The sequence below is a fragment of the Miscanthus floridulus genome, chromosome 18 (assembly GCF_019320115.1).
Source record: "Miscanthus floridulus cultivar M001 chromosome 18, ASM1932011v1, whole genome shotgun sequence".
Classification (NCBI taxonomy): Eukaryota; Viridiplantae; Streptophyta; class Magnoliopsida; order Poales; family Poaceae; genus Miscanthus; species Miscanthus floridulus.
In genome coordinates, this window is record NC_089597.1 from 3,741,432 (window position 1) to 3,762,939 (window position 21,508).

Here is a 21,508-nt window from a genome sequence, read left to right on the forward strand (position 1 = left end):
TGAAATGGAACTCTTCCATGAAGAAAACTTGCGAGGCCACGGGCAGGTCAGTCGCACGGGCCCATCACGCCTGCTAATAATCCTTGGTCCATTCCACTGCGCCGGCGCGGCCCAGCGAAATCTGCCGCGATCACATTCCGGCCGGTGCCGCCCACCCGTCGCCATCGAAATCGCGATGGTTTGCGATCCGCGTCCCTGTCTGTGTACATCCACTTACCCCGCTTTTCTTCCCACCTCCGGCTCCGGGCTCCGGGCTCCGGTCCTCCTCCACCCACGCGTCCGTGCGCACACGGCCCCCAACCGGCAAACCCCAGCTCCAAGCGAAGCCAGGCAGGCAGGCAGCCCAGCTCCCAAAGTTCACCCGCGGACAGCCGTACGGCGCAAACCCCCATAAAAAAATCTCACCGACCCGCGATCCCGACCGCAGTTCCCCTCCCCCACGCTGCCGGCTGCTCCCCTCAGCGAGCGAGATGCGGGGGCCGGCGTCAGTGAAGGCGGGGAGCCGGCCGCCGTGGCTGGGGCTGGGGGCGGCGGCGTGGGTGCAGGTCGCGGGCGGCGCCAGCTCCACGTTCGCGCTCTACTCGCACGCGCTCAAGGTCTCCCTGGGCGCCGACCAGAGCCGCCTGGCGCTGCTCGGCGTCGCCTGTGACGTCGGCGAGAACCTCGGCCTGCTCCCTGGGGTGCTCTGCAACCGCCTCCACCCGGCGCTGCTCCTCCTCATCGGCGCCGGCGCGTGCCTGCTCGGGTACGGCACCGCCTGGCTCCTCGTCTCCGGCGTCGCGCCCGCGCTGCCCTACTGGCTGGTGAGCTGCCGACCGCCACTGTCGCTCTTCGTTTTGCTACTTCTCATCAATTTACTCTGATCGATTTTTTTTTTCTTCGCGAAAGACATTGCTGATCGATTTTAAAGATCCAGTTTATGCGTTCGTGAAACGGAAGTTGAGTTACTCAGTTTTTCGTGGAAGGCATTGTTTTGTGGCAAGTGGTCGCTTTTTTGGCACTTTTGCGCTGTGCAAGTAAACATTATGCTGATTTTGGGATTTATTCTCCATTATTACCCTAAAAATGGTTAAACATCTTATGGTATAAGCTTGAGGGAAAATAGATGTCTCTTTCTGAGATTCCATAAACAAATGGGGACAAGCTGCCTGTCAAACGCTAGCAAACAAATTTTGATTACACTTGGGTCAACAAAAATGCAGCATTTCACTTAGTTTACCTGCAATATGCACGCATTTAGGACTTTTACATGCCAGATCTCACCGGAGGATGATCGGGTGTTCTAGAATTAGCACCACTCATGTTTCCCCTTTAAGGCTTTAATTGAGGTTAGCTTTTTGCTAGCTTCAACTTGAGACAAACTTTTTCACCTACTCTAAGCAGTGTATTTCCAGTCTGGGATTTACTTTATTGGATCTAGTGTAAATTGACTAATGACCCTACTTGCAGATATGGTTTGCGTTATGTCTTGCTACCAATGGTGGTGCATGGTTGGCGACTGCCGTTCTAGTGACCAACATGAGGAACTTCCCACTCAGCAGAGGTGCTGTTGCTGGCATTCTGAAAGGGTACTCGGGTTTAAGTGCCGCTGTTTACACCGCAATATACACTGGAGTGCTCCGTGATTCTCCCATCAACCTTTTGCTCTTTCTCACTCTGGGAATTCCTGCTGTGTGCCTTCTGGCAATGTACTTTGTTCAGCCTTGTGAACCCTCTCTGGTGGAGACGAATGCAGAGCAAGTCCATTTTTTGTTTGCACAAATGGCGAGCATTCTTCTTGGGGTTTATCTGGTTGGTGCTACCATATTGGATCATGTCGTGACTCTCAATGACATTATCAACTATTCTCTGCTTGTCATTATGGTTCTTCTCATTTTTGCTCCCCTGACAATACCATTGAAGATGACTTTATTCCCGAAGAAAAAACGCCCATCAGATTCACACTCTCCAACGACTGATAATGATCACACAGAACCACTTTTGCCTTCTTCCTCCGAATCAAACCTTGGTAATCTTGAAGACGACGATTCCTTTGACATTGATATTCTCTTAGCTGAGGGTGAAGGTGCTATAAAGCCTAAGAGAAGAAGACCAAGAAGGGGAGAAGATTTCAGGTTTCGTGAAGCAATACTGAAGGCCGATTTCTGGCTTCTCTTTGCAATATGCTTTGTTGGCATTGGATCTGGAATCACTGTTGTTAATAATCTAGCACAAATAGGCATTGCTGCAGGTGCTGTCGACACAACCATCTCACTCTCTGTCTTCAGTTTCTGCAATTTTTTTGGCCGGCTGGGAGGTGGTGCTGTTTCTGAGTATCTTGTCAGGTAACAGAATATCTTATATTTACTCAGCTATTTACTCTTTGAAATAATTGTTTTTAATGATGGGCCATTCTTGGCTTTAATAGCTCTATCAATTTCACATTGTTTTTGGCCTAGTGGGCGCTGACTACTGAGAGAGATCTGGTAGCGAACCAATGTGTCTTTATTATAGCTCCTAACTGCCCAAATTTATTAACCATGTTAACCCCCCTTTGAATTATTAGAAAACTGCATTACAGTCTCAAGTTTTGAATTTCTGTCCTGAGGAAAAGTTCCGTAGCAGCCCAATGCATCTCCTCTCGTGTTAGTCAATAGCTTGGGTAAAAATTGTGAATAGAAAACATGAAAGCCTGACAAACTAGCGAAGGGTCCATTTTCTGAAGACAAACAGTAAGGAAAATCCTGAATCCCATGTGTAGAAACATGTAATGTAGCAAACAGCTTTCTTGTTTGTGAGTGATAGACATGAGTTTGTTGAGATTCAAAATTGTTGCCATTGCATCCTATGGTTAACTTACAATCTTCTTTTGCAGGTCAAGGACACTTCCGAGAAGTGTTCTGATCATATGTACCCAAGTCGTGATGATAATTACATACCTGCTCTTTGCATTGGGTCAGCTTGCCACACTTTACGTCTCTGTGGCCTTACTCGGCATATGTTATGGTGTCCTGCTCTCCGTGATAATCTCAACCTCATCAGAGCTCTTCGGACTAAAGCACTTCGGAAAGATATTCAACTTCATCATATTGGCGAATCCAGTAGGCGCATACCTGTTTAACACCCTTGCGGGGTATGTCTACGATCTCGAAGTGGCAGAGCAGCATGCCACAACATCAGGGTCGGATATTGCATGCTATGGCCCTAATTGCTTCAGACTCACGTTTTGTGTCCTCTCCGGCGCGGCTTGTTTGGGCACATTGCTGAGCACGGTTCTGACGGTGAGGGTCCGGCCAGTGTATCAGATGCTGTATGCGGGGGGATCCTTCAGCCAGCCCAGGAACTCTGCACATTGACCGACGGTGATACGAGCTGTAGTGTTTTCTGCATCTACTACAATAAATCCAGTATGATGTCTGAATAGCTTCGTAAATGATCTATTGCAATTCATGAGCATGCACCTTATTTTTGTGCTCTGTGTTGTAATTTTGGGTCCTTTTTGGTCTAATATGAGGAGGGGGTGATGGTTTCGTGCTGCTACTTGTACCAGATGCTCGTGCTGTTGCTCCAGGTTAACGTGCTGAGGTCCGAATTTTAGGTGAAATCCCTATTTGTGTAGAATGATGGTGCTTGTATATGACATGCTCATGGACATTTTTTGGCGGATTTCATGATATTGAGAAATATCTGCATGTTTCTCAAATTGTGAAATAAACTGCATCTCAGGTCTTAATCATGCTGTCTTTAAAATTTGGTTTACTCGTGGCCTAAAAACAGGGCAATGGTCGGCAGGTTAACAGGTCCTCTTCAAGGCCTGGGCAGGCCAGGGCAGCATCAGCACTGAAATTTTTGAACAGGCAGTGGTTGAGATCTGACCAGGGTTGGCCAGCTAAAATTTACTGAATCCGACAGATCTACTTCCGTACATCCAGACGCCGTGTCCTCAGTTTGAATGGACGAGACTGTTCTGATAAGCCTGGTTGGTGCTGGTTTGTTGTGAGAGTAACTGATAAGCTGCCCCGTCGGTTCAGATCTGGATACGGCTCGTTTTGGCGCCACCCTTTGATTTGTCTCCGTTGGGAACATGGCCCCTCATCTATTCCATCCTGTTGTCAGGACTCCACACTAACGACAGGCGAGTAGTAGTCGTTAAAATATTTTCACAGCAGGAACGAAAATGCTTCAGGTATTTTTGATCGTCATGAACTCGTGATCCCATCGCACCAGGAACGAGATCCTACAACCTCTGTGCGCGTGAACATGGATCGATGATTCCATTCCGAGCTCAAAATTTCAGAGAATGACACATGGCATTATTTTTCACACTCATTTACACAGACAGTTGCAATAACAGTAACAGGCAGCAGGTAGCATAGCTAGTGAGTAGTGACCACTGACCACTGGCCACTGGCCATCATGCACGTTGTCTTCGCTCGTTGTACGTACACGGCTGGATGGCGGCAGCCGGCTGGTACGCACCGGCCGGCAGCGGCAGGTCACAGGTGCAGGGCACGCGAGCGCGTCCGGGCTAAGTGGGCTTCAGATCCTGGAACATGGACTCCCACCGCATCTCCTCGCCGCCGACGTCCACCACCACCTCCACGTCGCTGCCGCTGCCGTCCCCCTCCTCGTCTTCGTCGCAGCTGCAGACGTCCATGCTCATGAGGCAGGCGGCTATGGACCCAGCGGGCGCGGGCAGCGTCCTGACCGCCGCACCGCCGTTGCCCCTCCACTTATCGGCGTAGCTGTTGGTGAGCAGCACGGGCTTGCCGACGTGCGGCAGCATCGGCAGCTTCCCGCCGCCACGGACCGCCACGGGCGACGCGATCTTGCTCCAGCTGCTGTGCGCGACCCTCCCGCCGCGGTGCCGCAGCAGAGGCAGCAGGCGCGGCGTGGCGAGGACGGCCGCCGCGCGGTCCCGGTCCCGGCCGCGGGAGTGGGACACCGAGGCGCGGAGGCGGCCGAGCGCCGAGCGCGCGGACCGGTGCACGGCCGCGGCGAGCAGCCTGGTGGCGCGCCACGGCAGGACGACGGTGATGGCGGGCACGGCGGTGGCCCTGCCGCCGTGGGAGGAGGAGGGATCCTTCCTGGCGAGCTTGAGGATCTCGAGGCGGTGCTTGGCGACGGCGACGCCCATGCTGAGGAGGAACTCGTGGTCCAGGTGGCGCACGTCGGCGGCGCCGAGCTCGTTGCGCGCGAACAGCAGCGCGTACTCGAACGCCACGTCCGGGTGCAGCCCCGCCCTGCAGAGCCACGCGTACCAGTCCATTCGCTCGTTCGCGCTCGGCGGAGCGGAGCGGCGAGTGGCGACGGCAGCAGCAAGTGAGGCTCCCGCGCGCGGTGGCAGCCCGTGCGGGTGCGCGCTCTGGTGTGTAGTGGCACTGCCCGATGGGCGGGTAGCGTCACGTGAACCCGATTATAAAAACGGGCGAGAGCCGAGAGAGGTTGTTGGCTGGGTGGTGGCAGACTGGTGCCGCTACACCGTGCACGGACCGGTGGGCCGCCCACCCACGGAAGAGGGGGGCGCGTGCGTGCGTGCGCCCGTTTTGTGGGATCAGGTGGCGGATCCGTGCGCAAACGAGCACCTGAGACGCCGGGCACGCCGCCGCCGCACCATGTGCAGTGCAGCTCGGGATATGGATCGTCGGCGGATCCAAACGAAAGCGAAAGCGCCTCGGGCCTCCAGGGTCTAGGCCCAGCCTCGCGCCGCGTGGCTTGCCGAATTTAGGACTTGGGCCGGACCAAAACATAGCACAGCGGCTGGTCTCGCGCTCGGCCGGCCCAACCAATAGAGTCCCGGTTGGCGAGAGCCGCGCGAGCCCACGACGAGCTCCAGGATGCGCAGAAGTGGAAGTGGAAGTGGAAGGACCACGACGGATGCGCGGAGCCTCTCGAGGTTTGTCCAGACTCCAGAGTAAGGGGTTGGTTGTTGTTCCTGAACTTTCTCTGGTTCTGCCGTTCTGGCCGGGGTTGTTACCAATAATAACGACCGCAGTAGAAGAATTTTCTTATACTAGTCAGTACCCTGCGGGAGAGTGTTGCAAATATGATTGAATAAGGAGAAGTCAGAAATTATAGTGCGTAAGATGAATACATTTAAGAGCGGTAAACAATTTCAATTAACAAAATAAGTGTGATGACATGAAAATAATGAAAGAATTGTGAATAAAAACATTGCTGGATGTTTACTCTCAAGTAAGTCCATTATAAACAAAGTATGTAAAAGACATTATACCCTGAGTACTGTTGGTTGATTTGTTTGAGAGGAAAATACTGTTCGTTCGCTGAAAAAGTAAGAGATTATAAGCCAAGCGAACAGGGCTATAACTGAGCTTGTGCAGCAGCACATGAAACAAAGTTTACGGAGAAACCTAGAGTTTATGCAGAGAGGTTTCAGTGCACAACGCAGAGGTGAAGCTATAGAGTAACACCCTGACACCTCACACTTAAGAAGTAATAAAATGTTTGTACAAAAACAAAGATCAATCTAAGGACAGACTGCATCAACATAACAGTTGGGATGGTTTGGAAGCATCGAAGTAATATTGCTATTTGATATGCTCAGAGTCATAGGACCAACAGCTGAGATACCATCACCTGGGTGAACCTGAATGACAGACTGGAATGTGGAAAGGGAAATGCATCAAGAGCAGCAGTTAAAGCCCAGGCTATGAGATCATTTTTTTTTTTGGAAAATATCCATACTTAGTAGCAGTCAAAAGCAGAAAGAGAGAGGAAAAGATAATCTAAATGGCTCATTATACTAAGAATAGTAAGTATAATAGTGTTAGTACTCCAGGAACTTCCGATTTATTTTTTGACCAGTGTGTGTATGAACCTATGTATGCAAAGCTTAGCCTTCTATTCATCGTCAGGAAAAGAGACTGTAGGTAAGTTCATAGCCCGAGGCTCACCATTGAATGTAGAAGTAGGGAGATCATCCATCGGAACAACTGACAATGTCGTACAGTTGCGGCCTACAAAAATAAATAACTTCAGAGGGAAAAAATCAATTTTTAGGTTTGCCATAAGAAAGCAAATTGAACTATTTTTAGAGATTTCTGCTAAGGTACAGGACAATGCCTACTGGTGATTGGAAACGGTAAAGGAAATGTCGAGGGTAGCTTGTCGTACCTAAATAGGTAGCCTTTGTTATTGTATCTACTAATAAATGTCACTGGAATGTAGTCAGGTCAGGTAGCTTCTTTATTTGCTGCACACAGCGTGGTTCACTGCAATGCCTGAAACATAGGATTTTTTTTAAACAGCATACAATGCTTAAACTTGTATAAGTAGCACTAATGAAATGACTCTCAAATTATTGGTCTATGCAAACCCAAAATATGCATCGAGCATTCGTCTATAGCCTAGTGCATGGCAATTTGCGACAAACCCTGAAATTATCATACATCTTTGCCATATCAAGTTATCAACTTCTGTAGACGTAGTACAGAAGTTCAGAGAATCATGGATTGTAGTGCAACGAACCACAGAATTAGTTATATTGTAGGCCTGCAAGTTGTGCTAATCAGAGTGCTCATGAACTCATGGTACTACAGTAAGCACAAACATGAAAGAAATCACCTTATAAGAAACATTCTTGCCCAGCATTCGAAGATGGTTTACCCATAGTCTGTAAATTTATAGAGAGGGGACATGATGTACCAGGTTGGGGATGGCTGACCGAGCACGTGTTCAGGGATGGCGTGGCTGCATACAGTAAATCTGTAAATCAAAAGCAGGGACAATCGCTACCTCACATGAGCAATAAAGTAGGAAAGGAATTCGAATGAGAACCTTAGCTACACAGGCACACGATATTTTACAGGAAGTTAGTTCTGAATCTACACATGTGAATGTGAAAGGAAAGAAAGGTCCATAACCAAAGCAATTAGTTCTTGTAAATTAGCTAGTGTGTAAAAACAGGAATAATGAGGAAGATAAGAATTTACGTCAGTGAATGTCAATAACTTGACATATAATTAGATATGTACCTGATATACAACAGGGAAACTAACCATCCATAAAAACAGCATGACTGAAGGGGAGGCTACCTCATGTACCTGACATGACTGAAGGTGAGGCTACCTCAAATTATGTACCTGACATGACTGAAGGTGAGGCTACCTCAAATATCGTATGTGAAAAGGTTGCCACGTACAGTAGAACCAGTGTGTTTAGCTCGTGAAATTTGGGAATTTGGTTAATGTAGCACTTTCGTTTTTATTTGGTAATTAGTATTCAATCATGGACTAATTAGGCTCAAAACGTTCGTCTCACGATTTCCAACCAAACTGTGCAATTAGTTTTTTTTCGTCTATATTTAATGCTCCATGCACGTATCGTAAAATTCAATGTGATGGCTACTGTAGAACTTTTTGAGAAACTTTTTAGGACTAAACAGGGCCCGGGTGCCCTTGTTCTCTCTGTAACTATCTGCAAAGGACAAACCATAGTCAGTGGAAGTAAAGAACCACCTGAGCAACAGTGAATGGAGATCAGTACCGCATGAATCAATGAAAGTAACTAATGCAGACATAGCGGTGTGACTATGGCAGAACATGGAAACATGATGCAACAGGCAGAAGCAGGTCGGGATCGGTGATGTGTAGCAAGATATTACATCTGCTGCATTATTATATCAAGGAGCCTGTTCGCTTGTTGATTTCAGCCAGTCGAAATCAGTTAGTCAATAGTATTTTTCTTTTATAATAAATCAGTATCAACCAGCCTAAACCAGCCCAGAAACCAACCAACGAACAGACCGAAAGCCTCTTCCGCACAGCTTGTCCAGTATTCATGGAAAAATGGAGCCATCGTTTCCGGCAACCAATAGGGCAGCAGCTGCATGTTTGTGTGTAACCAAAATTATCTAGGAAAGTGAATGAATGTAGACAACTAAGGAAGGGAAATAGCTAGAGAGGTGAATAGCCTATTAAAAAATCTATAATAATATTTAAGTCAAAGTGTTAGACAATTACGAAGCAAAACGAGTGTTACGCTAGCCTGCTCAAAATACAAGCCTCATATCCATAATTCTAGTTGCTATGATCTCTATTTCACACACAAGAGGCAAAGTCACTGTCACTAAGTTAGTGAGCTCTCAAAGACTAACTAAAGAGCCTCACTAACCACTAGACAAGACACAAGCTAGCTCTTAAAACTAATTACACTAAAGAGCTTAGCTACACTAGAAAAGTAAATGGACAAGAGATGCAATGATGGTTATACCGCCGTGGTAAGAGAAGATCAATCAATCACAATGAATACCAATAGAAATCCTCGGAGACAAGATGACACAATAATTTTTCACCGAAGTTCACTTGCTTGCCGGTAAGCTAGTCTCCGTTGTGGCGATTCACTCACTTGGAGGTTCACGCGCTAATAGGCATCACACGCCTAACCCGCAATCGGGTGCCGCACAATCAACACAAGATGAGGATCCACAAGCCACGAGCAATCCACTAGAGTGTCTTTTGACTCTCCGCTGAAAAAATATCAAGAACCCCTCACAATCACCACGATCGAAGTTGGAGACAATCACCTTCCTCCGCTCGATGATCCTTGCTGCACCAAGCCGTCTAGGTGGCGGCAACCACAAAGAGAAACAAGCGAAATCCACAGCGAAACACAATCACCTAGTGCCTCTAGATGCAATTACTCACGCAATGCACTTGGATTCACTCTCAATCTCACAAAGATGATGAATCAATAATGGAGATGAGTGGGAGGACTTTGGCTTAGCTCACTAGGTTGCTATGTCAATAAAAATGGTCAAGAGAGTGAGCAAGAGCCGGCCAACACGCTTAAATAGGGAGCCCCAACAAATAGAGACGTTGGCTCCCCACTGCCAACTCTCACAGGGTGACCGGGCACGCAGGTCGTGCTGAACGGACGTAGACCCCCTAGCGTCTGGTCGCGGATCTCCGTCCACGTGTCCCCCTGGTTCAACCGCAATCGCCCGATCTCAACGGTCAACTTGCTCGCGCTTGCGCTTAAGTGATGACCAGACGCGCCAGCCTCGACCTGACGCTGCGCCACCGCATCCGCTCGCACGCCCTGCTGCCTTCGCGCCATGACCTGACGCGCTGAGGGAATGACCGGACGCGCCACCAACGTGGCGTCTGATCACTTCCAGAGATGTTCCAGAGCCGTCCAAACGTGACCAGACGCGCCCCTGCGTCCGCTCCTTTCTTCCTCGCGTTAGTGCTTGCGTCAGCGTACGTTAGCAGGGACCGAACGCACCCCCTGTGAAAGCCCTGGATTGGTTTTGGATAATTAATAAAACCTCTGCACTAACCTTTGCCATGAGTTGTGATATGAGCTAGATTGGTGCAATCCAAGTATGAAGCATGGTGGCACTCAAGAGATGGTGTTGATCACATGAAATGATGAGATGGCCACATGTGATGATGATCAAGTGCTCAACTTAGAAAAGAACAAAGAGAAAAACAAAACCCTATGGAGATCAAGGCAAAGGTATAAATAGGGGTTTTGTTTCGGTGATCAAAACACTATAGAGAGTGTGATCACGTTTAGGGTAGATGGCTATACTATTAAGAGGGGTTCTCTACTAGACAATTCGGTCATCTAGTGCCACTAAGTGTTGGACTTCATGCATTGCATTTAGGCCTAGTGCACATCGGAGAGCAAGCAAAAATATTTATTGAAAATGTTTTGAGAAATGCTAACTTGACTCTAACATGTTTTGAGAAAACACTTTGAGGGTTAGCATCGCTTGCGGGGAGTAGCTTGAGTTGAAGTGGATCGAAACGCGACAAAGTTTGCAACTTGGCGAGCTTATGGTGGTGTCTAGGTGGCACCACCACCCCTGTCCGGTGCACCGCCACCCCTTGGGCGGTGCCCACCAGGACATGGCCGAGAGCAGCAGGTTTGGGGTGGTCACCGAACATGCTGGTGTATACCACCTCGGGCATGGCGGTGCACAGCCACTGGGTGTCCGGTGCCACCGCCATTTTTCTCCAAAGACGGGCGCAAGCTGGGCTGGTCATCGCCATGGTCACCGCAGTGCACCGCCCTATTTTTCTAGAGACTGTGGTTTCGGGGACTTGGCTGGGATGGTCACTGCCACCCCTAGGGCGGTGCCACCGCCATGCCATGTCTGGTGACTTTTCTAGCAGTTGGTAAGTGACCGTTGGGGCACCAGCACCCCAGGGGCGGTGTGCCACCACTGTGTCCGGTGCCCCGTGCAGACAGCTCCAAGCGGTATAACGGCTCTATTTGCTTGTGTAGCTATAAATAAAGGGTGTGGCCAGCCTTGGCCACTCTCTTGGCACCTCTTACACTTGTGCACACCCTTTGGAAGCTGAGTAACACACTCCACTCACTTGTTCACTTGATTTCATCATCTTGAGTGAGATTGGAGAGCCTCTAGTGCATTGCATTGAGTTGCATCATCTTGTGGAACTAGTTGGGTGATTTAGGCTGGTTGTGAGCTTGTTACTCTTGGTGTTTGCCGACACCTAAATGGCCCTGTGATTGGAGGATCGTTGAGCAGAGTTGGTGATTGTCTCTGACCTCGATCGGTTGCTTGTGAGGGGTCTTGTGCCTTCTTCAGTGGAGCGCCAAAGGCAACTCTAGTAAATTGCTCGTGTCATTGAGCTACCTCACTTATGGGTAGGTTCTTGCGGTGCCATTTATTGGTGAGGTTCATGCAACACCTATTATCTATCGAACCACCAAGTGTTGGTCGACACAACGGGGACTAGCGTGCCGGCAAACACGTGAACCTCGGGAGAAAAATCTTGTGTCTCTTGTGTGTTTGGATTTCTCCCGGTGATTGGATTGTCTACATAGTGATTGGTTCATTCCTCGATGCGGCGGTATAATCACCCTACTCACTCCATTACTTTAATTTCTTACAAACTAGTTGTAACAAGCTCTTTAGTGTAGCTAGTTTTGAGAGCTTGCTTTGTAGCCTAGTTTCATCTAGTGGAGCTCTTTGGTGTAGCTTTATTGAGAGCTCTTTGGATAGGTGGCTTACAACCCTTGTAGAGCTAGAGCAAGTTTGCTTTTCGCCACTTAGTTTACTAACAAATTGCTCTAGTGAATTTATAGAGTTTTAAATAGGCTATTCAGCCCCCTCTAGCCATATTAGGACCTTTCACCATACGCGTCCGGTCCTTCCTCTTCTCCTACGTCTGGTCTAAGTACCGAGGCCATGCCATACTACGCGCCACTGATGGGACACGCCTGCCTGAGTCCGATCATTGCCTAGGCAGCGTCCGATCAGCTCGAGGGAGCACCTCCAAGTCTCAAACTTCACCACCCTTGATCAAATGTGTCAACCACTAAGTGTATCACCTTGTGCATGTGTGTTAGCATAGGCCATGCCATACTGCGCGCCACTGACGGGACGTGCCTACCTGAGTCCGGTCATTGACTAGGCAATGTTCGGTCAGCTCGAGGGAGCACCTCTAAGTCTCAAACTTTGCCACCCTTGATCAAATGTGTCAACCACCAAGTGTATCACCTTGTGTATGTGTGTTACCACCAAGTGTATCAATTCACCAAAACCAAACTTGAGATTTCACAGGAGACATCCCGGGCTTACCATCTAGGGTAGGACAGCGGTGTTATGGCTAGATCATCTTTGTTGCTGCCTAAGGCTGTGTCCGGAGAGGAGATAGAAGCAATGCCATGAAGGCTAAAAGGGGGTGAGAAGAAAATTGAAGATGGCGAGGAAAGGAAGGTAATGGTAGCGGTGAAGCGGTCGGTGGCGTTCCTCCTGTTAGCATCAGCGGTGGTGGCACGATGCGGGACACAACCATGGGCGACCACCGGGAATAGCCGTGACCTGTTGCTATGGTTTCCTCATTTGGGGCGGTGGCTTCACTGCCCTGGGGCCCTCTAGGTGCAGCCACCGAGGTGATGGTGGCGCTCCCATCTGCCCTCGAGCGAGACGTTGCCGGGTAAGATGAAGAGGGAAGCGGTGGAGAGAGGAGGCCACAACACCCTCGGGGGAGGGGGCAGAGACGACGGCTGGTAGCACGGCCCTGCTGGTGTCAGTGCCAGAGGGAGGGAACACGCACGACCAGGGTTACTTGTGGATGTACCCTACATTTCAGATCGGTGGTAGCTTGCGAGAGTGACTCTTATAGCCTCGTGGAATCCTCTGTAGTCCACCTCCTATTTGTAGGCCTAGCAGGATTTAGTTACTATAGAAAACATACTATGCTTGTGCTTCCCTTAGTAATATCTCTAGTTGAGCAATAGAAGATATAGCTTACCAAAGTTAGAACTAGAAGACCTTTGTGATCTCCTCTATACTCCTATTTATCCTAACCTTATTGCTACCCCTAGTTAAGTTAGACCATAGTTAGTCTCACATATTTCCCTATGGATACGATACTTGGAATATCTTCAGGTGAAAGCTACAGCGGTATCCGTGCGCTTGTAGATTTATCTGTGTGTGTTAAAATATACCAACAAGCTTTCTAGAACCGTTGTCGGAGAAACGGTTGCTGAATTAACTACAAGCCTAGCTTAACATTTTATCTTTTGTTCTTTCTTTTGTTTTACTTTTTCATTTAGCATGGATTCCACTCCTATCTATCAATATGCTAAACCCACGAGCGCAAGCCTAAAGCCACCAGAATCCTCAGACCCTATCATAACACCTGGTTATGAGCTGTGCTTGTATTTAATAAAACTGATTCAGGATAAATCCTTCTCGGGAGAAGGTGATGAAAACCCATACTCACACCTACAGGAGTTTGAACAGACATGTGCATGCTTGCGTATCGCTGGCATGTCTAACAAAACCTTAAGATGAAAGTTATTCCTATTCTCTTTGACGGGAAGAGCTAAACAATGGTACAGCCTAACCATAGAAAGTATGCAAGGAGATTGAAAAACATTATGCTCTAAATTTTGTTTATGTTTCTTTCCCATCTCTAAGGTAGTCAGCCTTCGAAAAGAGGTTCTAAATTTTAGACAACTAGAAGAAGAATCTCTTGGTACATCGTGGGATCGTTTTAATGAACTCATCATCACTGGTCCGGACCTTGCCATTCAAGACCCTGTACTTCTTCAATATTTTTACATGGGTCTTAGCAAGGATTCTAGGGAATCCCTTGATGCAGCCTCTAGATGAGCTTTCCTTCATTTGTTTGCTAGTGAATCAAGGGCTATGCTTGATAGAATTAGTGGAAAGACTCCCTGCACTAGCATTCATTATGAACTCCCTGAGAAAGAGAAGAAATCATCTCCCGATCAAGAAGAGGAAGTTCTGATAGCGAAAGCACAACCACTTCAATTCCAAGATTTAGCTATTAGTCCTGAACCACCAATACCCCAAAATCCCCCAAAAGAAGAAGAAATTCTACCTTTGGAAATCCCTGTTGAGATTAAGGATGACCTCTTTGGTGCAGATTTTGGGAGAGCATTAAATTCTCATAAGAGACCTTCAAGCAAATATAATTCAAATTCTCTCAAGAAGAGATCTCTTAGAAAGATCTCGAGAATTTACTGTTGCCGTCTTTAAAAAAGATCTTTATAGAAGTAGGATTTGTATGCGTGCGTTAGTAGGTGTGAGTGTGCGAGTGTCTGAGTTGTACTGTGTAATTGAAAAAAGAAAACTGTGGGACTGGGATGTAGCCCTGGGCAAAATTAACCGAGAACCGAAAATCGAACCGAAAGAACCGGAACCGAAACCGAAAGAACCAAAAATCGAACCGAAAGAACCGAAACCGAAAATCGGTTCCTTATTGGGTTCCTAATATTAAGGAAACGAAATAACCGAAGAAAATTCGGTTCCTACTCTCGGTTAACCGAATTAACCGAAAGAATCGAATTACATGAATTATACTTCACTTACTTGTATTTTGTAGGATTATGTTTGGTTTATGTGTAGTGTTTTATATTTGAACTGCTATATATTTGTGTTACTATATTGCTATTGTTTTCTTATATATTATTATTATTAAAAATGAATATAGTGTTGCATAAATTTGCCTTAGAACAAGTATATTTATTATTGTCTTGAGGTCTTCTGAAAAAATTCGGTTAGTTCGGTTAGAATCGGAACCGAACCGAAATAACCGAGAACCGAAATGCTCGGCTCCTAAAAGTTTTTAGAACCGAATTTCATCAATAACCGAGGAAACCGAACCGAAACCAAACCGAGAACTGAATGCCCACTCCGACTGTGATGGGACCTGAACCATAAAGAAACTAGTACCACATGGCATATATTCATTCTGACATGGACCATTTTCAGAGGAGCAATAGGAAGAAAGCTTATATCCGATCGATCAAGACTCAAGAGGCCCTACAATTCGCAACCGCGCGAACGAAAATCATGCTCCGTGCAGGTCTTGATTATTGGCATCCGTCAAAAAAAAATCAGAGCCAAGAATCCAAGATGCATCCAGTTGAAGGAATGGACATGACCCCCATGCCATTGCTAATAAAGCCAGCCAAGGCACTGTCGGGCATTGGCCATTATGAGCCGTTTCGCACGGCAACAAGGAAAGCGAAGCTGTGACGGGCCATCCTTGTGTGTAGGGTCCCTTCCCTTCCCTTTGGATGGGCAATTGGACGATGAGTGGAGTTTTTCGGAGGACCAGTGGAATGGTGCACTGCTACTGCACATTGGCCTTCCCAGATCTTTGCAAGTGTTTTTTTTTTGTCTCCAGTAGTAAACCCCCGGGGGGCTAGGAGAGGAGCATGCGGGAGGAGGACGCTGCTGCCGTGGCGTCCACCCGCACCTCGGCCACATAGTAAGGTCTTGCTTGGATCCGAGAGGATTTTAAAAATCTAGATAAAAAAAAATCTGATGTGTCTTATTGGATTACGTGCATGTATATTAAAATCCACTAAAATCGTATCGTGTTTGGATGAGATTCTAGGATTTTTTTTATCCGGATTCCTCGAATCCCATGGTAACCAAAGGCTACCTAAATACTAGAGGCCAAGGCATGGGGGCAAGCGGTAGAGGGCAGCCAAAGTGGAGCAGGGATTCGAGCCCGGCGCGGGGCACGGGACACCTCCACCGTGCGATGCGAGACTTCGACCACCATTCCGCCCTCTAGCTAAAGAGATTTGGAACATTGTGCTGACCTTAGAGCATTTTGATGTGCAACTAATCCAGCCACATGTCCAGCCAATAAAATTTTGTGCTTGGTGGGAGGAAGCAGCTGCCACAATCCCAATGCAACGATGACAACACTTCAACGGGGTGGTGATTTCGATGTGATACACTTGGAAAGAAAGAAACAGAAAGATTTTTTAAAACACCGCCATGGACGCAAGACAGATGACCTCCAAAATCAAAGAAGACATCGATCTTCACTCACGGGTCTTTAACAATATAACTTAGCCCCCCTCTGTTTCTTCCCTAAGGGGAGTGGAGATCGTTCTTTTTCTATACGTAGGTTGTGCCCTCTGGGATGTTTTAGGCCTTCGATCTTTTTATACATAAACCTCTACTTCTCTTAATTGAGAGTGGAGCTCCTGCCAAGTATTCTTTAAAAAAAAAGAAGACGGAGTGACAGGCATTGCGAACATGTGTTGAACCCTTTTTCTTTTCTCTGTGCAAGCATGTGTCAATCCTAATTGCACTGTCTTTTTTCTCTCTCTCTATCTTGTAGTATTTCCTATGCTGATCGCTGAACTGGACCTGCAGGGGAAAGCCATCCCGGGCATTACATCAGGAAGAAGAATCTTCTCACGTAGGTTTAGAAAATCTCCGAACCCCTGCCCCACTCTGGGCATTGCATTAAGAAGAAGAACATTCTCACATAGGTCTAGAAAACCCCCGAACCTCTGCCCCACCTATACACAGCGACACCGTACCCCTGTGAGAACAGGGCCGTTCCTTAGACTTGTGCTTTAGCGTGGGACAGACGAGGTGATTTTTTTAACCCCAACCTAAAATTCGCTCTCACAGGGAGTCAAACCCAGGACTTAAGGAGTGCCGCCGCGGGGACGCTCCAACGGGTTGGACTATAGGCCCTTTGACGCTCTGTTTGGAACATTGCGATTCACGCACCACTCTTCTCAAGAAGAATGGGAACAAAGCAGCAGACTCCTCCCGTTGTCGATTTTCACCAGCACAGGCCTAGACCAAAAGACTGCTGCCGCTCCAGCAAAGCAAGCACGGGACCGTGCCGTGCCATGCCATGCCATGCCGGGCCGTGCGATGCAGCCTGCCCCCTGCGCCTCTGCAGCAACAAGACAACACGGCGGATGGATCCCCAGGAGTAGCGCCTTTTTATTACTCCTGCCCCCTTGTCCTCACTCCTCAGTCCTCACCGGCCACCGCTGCTGCTGGCTACAGTGCTCACCACCACGGTGGCCGTGGCTCACCCGAAAAACCCATCGGCCTCGCCCAGTCGCGCCGATGCCCAGTCAAAACCTGAGCAGTATCACTGTATGTGAGCTCACCGCCCGCCCGCGCGCCAACCGCTAACGGAAAAAAAAACGACTTCGCCGGCCCGCCCGGCCGCCGAGCTTACCGCGTCACGCACCGTGCATGGACAGGATCCCACGAGCTCGGAATAGCAGTGGTCCAAGTCTCGCATCGCACGGTGGAGGTGCCCCGCGCCCCGCGACGCGCTGTCAGGCTCCGATCCCCGCTCCACACTCTGGCTTGGCCTCTGCCGCTTGCCTCCATGCCTTGGCGTCTAGCATTTACTATTTAGACGAGGTGCGTGTGGGCGGCAGGGCAGCAGCCACCTCCTCCCGCGTGCTCTCCACTCCCAGCCCCCCGGGGACTACTACAGCACTAGGCTTGGTTGGCCACAGCCGCGACACTGCTCCGCTCTGCAAAGCATTGCCTGGTTTCTTGGCATGGCCGCCGCGGGGACGCAGCAGCTGGGTCGGCTTCTCGGCGGTCTCTGGTTCCTGGCAGCGTTGTTGCGGCCGGGCGGCGCTGCGGCGGCCGGGCAGCCGTCGGTGGCCACCGTCGATGCGCGGCTCGCCGTCGCGGCGACCGGGGAGGACTTCGTGTGCGCGACATTGGACTGGTGGCCGCCGGACAAGTGCGACTACGGCACCTGCGCCTGGGGCCGCGCCGGCCTGCTCAACCTGGTGAGTGACAACTGACGACACGGCCGCGTAATTAAGACCCTGTTTGTTCGTGGTCCAAGCCAAGGACACGCGAGACGCGAGCTCAGCTGGCTGACGCGCAGTTTCTGTCTCTCCTCTCGCGCAGGATCTCTCCAACAAGGTCCTGCTCAATGCCGTCAGAGGTAGGCGACGACCGGAGGCGGCCGTGGCCCCTCCGCTGTATCGAGGGGTTCTCCCAATCCCCCATCCCAGTAGCTCTTTGCCAATGCGGTGGTGAATTTTGTTTGTTTCAGCCTTCTCGCCGCCGCTGGTGCTCCGCCTGGGAGGGTCGCTGCAGGACAAGGTGGTGTACGGCACCGCGGACCTCGGCGGGCGGCCGTGCGCGCCGTTCGCCAAGAACGTGTCGGAGATGCACGGCTTCACCCAGGGCTGCCTGCCCCTGCGCAGGTGGGACGAGCTCAACGCCTTCTTCCAGAAATCTGCGTGAGTTTTCATCGATTTCAGCCACTGAATTTTCAGTTCTGTGCTCCTCTTTGGGCTGTGAGAAATTCATCGGGCGGTGCATGTTGCAGTGCCAAGATTGTGTTCGGGCTCAACGCGCTAAATGGCCGCGTTCCGTTGCCTGATGGATCCGTGGGAGGGCCATGGGATTACACCAATGCGGCGTCACTGATTCGGTACACCGCGAACAAGGGCTACCGAATTCATGGGTGGGAGCTTGGTATGTTGTTTTATTGTGCATTTCATCATGCTAGTTGGTTCGAAATGCCCCTACTGTCTGGTCTGAAAGTGATAATTTTTAATGATGTATAACTTGTTTCTGAAAGTCTCTTTTCATATGCCTGGTCTCAAAGTGAGAATTTTTAATGCACAACTTGTTTCTGAAAGGCTCTATTCAGTATGTCTATCTATTTTCAGAGAAGGGCTAGAGTTTCTGTTCAAACATCTTTTCAGTGTTCTCTAGTTTTCTGAAATTATTGATGTTGACATGTGAAATGTCCAATCTTTAGGACAGTAGCATGTGTGGTTAGGCTGCCTAATACCAATTTCTGAATTATCCACAGCTTTTATACCTAATAATAAATAACATTTTGGGTCCCCCCAATTTTGAAAATAATTCTCCAAAAAAAAATTAGAGTCACTAGCTACAATTTCAATAAAAAATGCAGGAAATGAACTCAGTGGTACTGGAGTAGGAACTCGGGTTGGCGCGGACCAATATGCTGCAGATGTGATCGCCCTAAAAAAACTAATCGACGACATATACCGAAGCAATCCATCAAAACCATTGGTGCTTGCTCCTGGAGGATTCTTTGACCAAGCCTGGTTTAGCCAACTTATTGACAAAACCAAGCCAAATCTACTGAATGTGATCACCCACCACATTTACAATTTAGGACCAGGTATACTCACAGCTATTTACTTGCGGATAATTTGGTTGATGCAAACAGAGCTGAAAAACAATTTGCTGAACTGAACATCGCAGGAAAGGACACGCATCTGATTGACAAGATCCTCAATCCATCAACCCTCGACGGAATGATAGGCACATTCAGCAATCTTCAGGGGATGCTGAAATCCGCAGGAACATCGACCGTCGCATGGGTTGGGGAAGCTGGAGGCGCTTACAATAGTGGACGGCACCTTGTCACTGATGCATTTGTGTTCAGCTTCTGGTAAGCTAACAAGTTCTCCGGTGTCAAATTCTGTTTAGCTGTTCTTGGATATGTTTTTGAGCTCGTTTTGGTTATTTTTTTTTTCAAGGTTTTTAGATCAGCTTGGGATGTCAGCAAAGTATGACACAAAGAGCTACTGCAGACAGAGTTTGATTGGTGGCAACTACGGCCTGCTAAATACCACAACGTTCCAACCAAACCCTGACTATTACAGGTAAAAATACATAATGTTCTTAATGGCTAAAGTAGTATAGTAGGTATAAACACTTGACGAAAAACTTAGCCTTGTACCGACGAAAAGAACTTGTCTTGTGCTGGAGTACAAGAAGATTGGATGCATCGAACAAGATATAATCCTTTGTCCTAAATGCATAGAACTACCCCCAATTGCTAAAAAGGTTGATCTTGCAGAACAAAAAAGAAAAACAAAGTTGCCGATTTGTCACTTCAATGACAGATTCCTCCCAACTTTCTGTGCAGTGCTTTACTGTGGCATCGCCTCATGGGAACCAAAGTTCTAGCAACAACATTCAGCGGCACGAACAAGATCCGCGCATATGCGCACTGCGCAAGAGATTCAGTAAGCAATTCAGTACCTATTTCATCAGCAACATCACATCGGCAGCCAAAAAAACCTTCGTCTCCTAAAGAATTCACGCTCAATCTTTACTCTGCGTGCGTCCTCCTCGTCCAGCCAGGAATCACTCTACTGCTGATCAACCTCAGCGGCAACACGACGACCCAGGTCTCAGTGACGGTGACGACCCAAGGGACGGTAGCGGCGCACAAGCATGGCGCAAGGAAGCACGTCGGCGGCAGGAAGTTCCGGCACGTCCACGGCCCCAGCTTCACCGGCGTCGACGAGGCAGCCGGCGCCGTGAGAGATGAGTACCATCTCACCCCCAAGGACGGCAACCTGAGGAGCCAGGTCATGCTGCTGAACGGCAGGGCGTTGGCCACCGACGCGGCGGGGAACATCCCGACACTGGAGGCTGTCAAGGTGGATGCGGCACAGCCCATCGCTGTGGCGCCGTACTCCATCGTGTTCGCTCGCATTTCACATTTCAGTGCCCCGGCATGTAGTTAGAGTAGTAGCTAGATGGGTAGTAGATTCATAATGGGTTTGGCGTGATTGGTGATGATGGACAGCTAAGCTTTCCATCTGGTAAGATGAGGTGAAATGAGGTACAAGGCATCTATCGAAAGAAAAGGGATGCAATTCAAGGGTGAGTTTGTTTTCTTTTTATTCTTAGAATTGTAGAAGGTTGAAGAAATTATGATGAACAACGATGGGAAGGGGAAAGGCTCGTTCCCATTGTCTTTCAGTTCATGGTTGGAAACACCAGTGAAACATATTTGAGAGTGGTATTGGCAAAATTTGCTGAGTTCAAGGAAAGTATCAACTTTTCAAAAGCAAAAATGGAAAGCATCTAAGAACTTTGCTTGGAACCAAAGAAATTCCAGAATATTGTGGTGCACCGAGAAAAAGGAGAATTTGATTTGACTTCAAGTTTCAAGGTCTGTTTGGAAAAGAGGAATTCAAAACAGAGAAAATGAATAAAACACAGGAATATGAAACGTGTGTACGTTGAAAATAAATAAAGAATTGAAAAACACATGAATTTTATAGGAACCGGCGGTTGGAACACGGGAACATAAGACATGTTTATTCCTCCATTCTATTGAACAAGGACTTATCATCCCTCCATTCACATGTAGGAAAATTTTCCAAGAGTTCGGAGTGGATGTTTTATTTCCTCCATTTTATAAAAAGCAAGTATTTCTATAGGAAAGGAAAACTTCATTCCTCCGTTCCAAAC

At 48.4% G+C, this 21,508-nt stretch overlaps 3 protein-coding genes across 3 annotated transcripts; 2 read left to right on the forward strand and 1 right to left on the reverse strand.

Annotated features, from left to right (window-relative positions):
• Window positions 1-252: 252 nt before the first annotated feature.
• LOC136520660 (protein NUCLEAR FUSION DEFECTIVE 4-like) lies at window positions 253-3,583 on the forward strand. Its single transcript, XM_066514260.1, has 3 exons — window positions 253-803; window positions 1,450-2,324; window positions 2,855-3,583. Exons 1-3 carry the CDS (start codon window positions 471-473, stop codon window positions 3,333-3,335), a joined length of 1,689 nt encoding a protein of 562 aa, XP_066370357.1. The 5' UTR covers window positions 253-470; the 3' UTR covers window positions 3,336-3,583.
• A 696-nt stretch (window positions 3,584-4,279) lies between these two features.
• On the reverse strand, window positions 4,280-6,088 carry LOC136524793 (uncharacterized). The gene has a single exon (XM_066518039.1). It carries the CDS (start codon window positions 5,246-5,248, stop codon window positions 4,508-4,510), a length of 741 nt encoding a protein of 246 aa, XP_066374136.1. The 5' UTR covers window positions 5,249-6,088; the 3' UTR covers window positions 4,280-4,507.
• An 11,248-nt stretch (window positions 6,089-17,336) lies between these two features.
• On the forward strand, window positions 17,337-21,013 carry LOC136521231 (heparanase-like protein 3). The gene is made up of 9 exons (XM_066514936.1): window positions 17,337-18,033; window positions 18,158-18,194; window positions 18,306-18,495; window positions 18,585-18,733; window positions 19,182-19,415; window positions 19,499-19,688; window positions 19,777-19,902; window positions 20,169-20,268; window positions 20,383-21,013. The coding sequence occupies exons 1-9, from the start codon at window positions 17,794-17,796 to the stop codon at window positions 20,773-20,775; spliced, it is 1,659 nt and encodes a 552-aa protein (XP_066371033.1). The 5' UTR covers window positions 17,337-17,793; the 3' UTR covers window positions 20,776-21,013.
• The last annotated feature ends 495 nt before the right edge of the window (window positions 21,014-21,508 follow it).

Coding starts and splice junctions, on each gene's coding strand:
- LOC136520660 (XM_066514260.1), top strand. CDS start 471: ATGCGGGGGCCGGCGTCAGTGAAGGCGGGGAGCCGGCCGCCGTGGCTG. Junction 804..1,449: donor CCGCGCTGCCCTACTGGCTG/GTGAGCTGCCGA, acceptor CCCTACTTGCAG/ATATGGTTTGCGTTATGTCT. Junction 2,325..2,854: donor GTTTCTGAGTATCTTGTCAG/GTAACAGAATAT, acceptor CTTCTTTTGCAG/GTCAAGGACACTTCCGAGAA.
- LOC136524793 (XM_066518039.1), bottom strand. CDS start 5,248: ATGGACTGGTACGCGTGGCTCTGCAGGGCGGGGCTGCACCCGGACGTG.
- LOC136521231 (XM_066514936.1), top strand. CDS start 17,794: ATGGCCGCCGCGGGGACGCAGCAGCTGGGTCGGCTTCTCGGCGGTCTC. Junction 18,195..18,305: donor CCTGCTCAATGCCGTCAGAG/GTAGGCGACGAC, acceptor TGTTTGTTTCAG/CCTTCTCGCCGCCGCTGGTG. Junction 18,734..19,181: donor AATTCATGGGTGGGAGCTTG/GTATGTTGTTTT, acceptor TAAAAAATGCAG/GAAATGAACTCAGTGGTACT.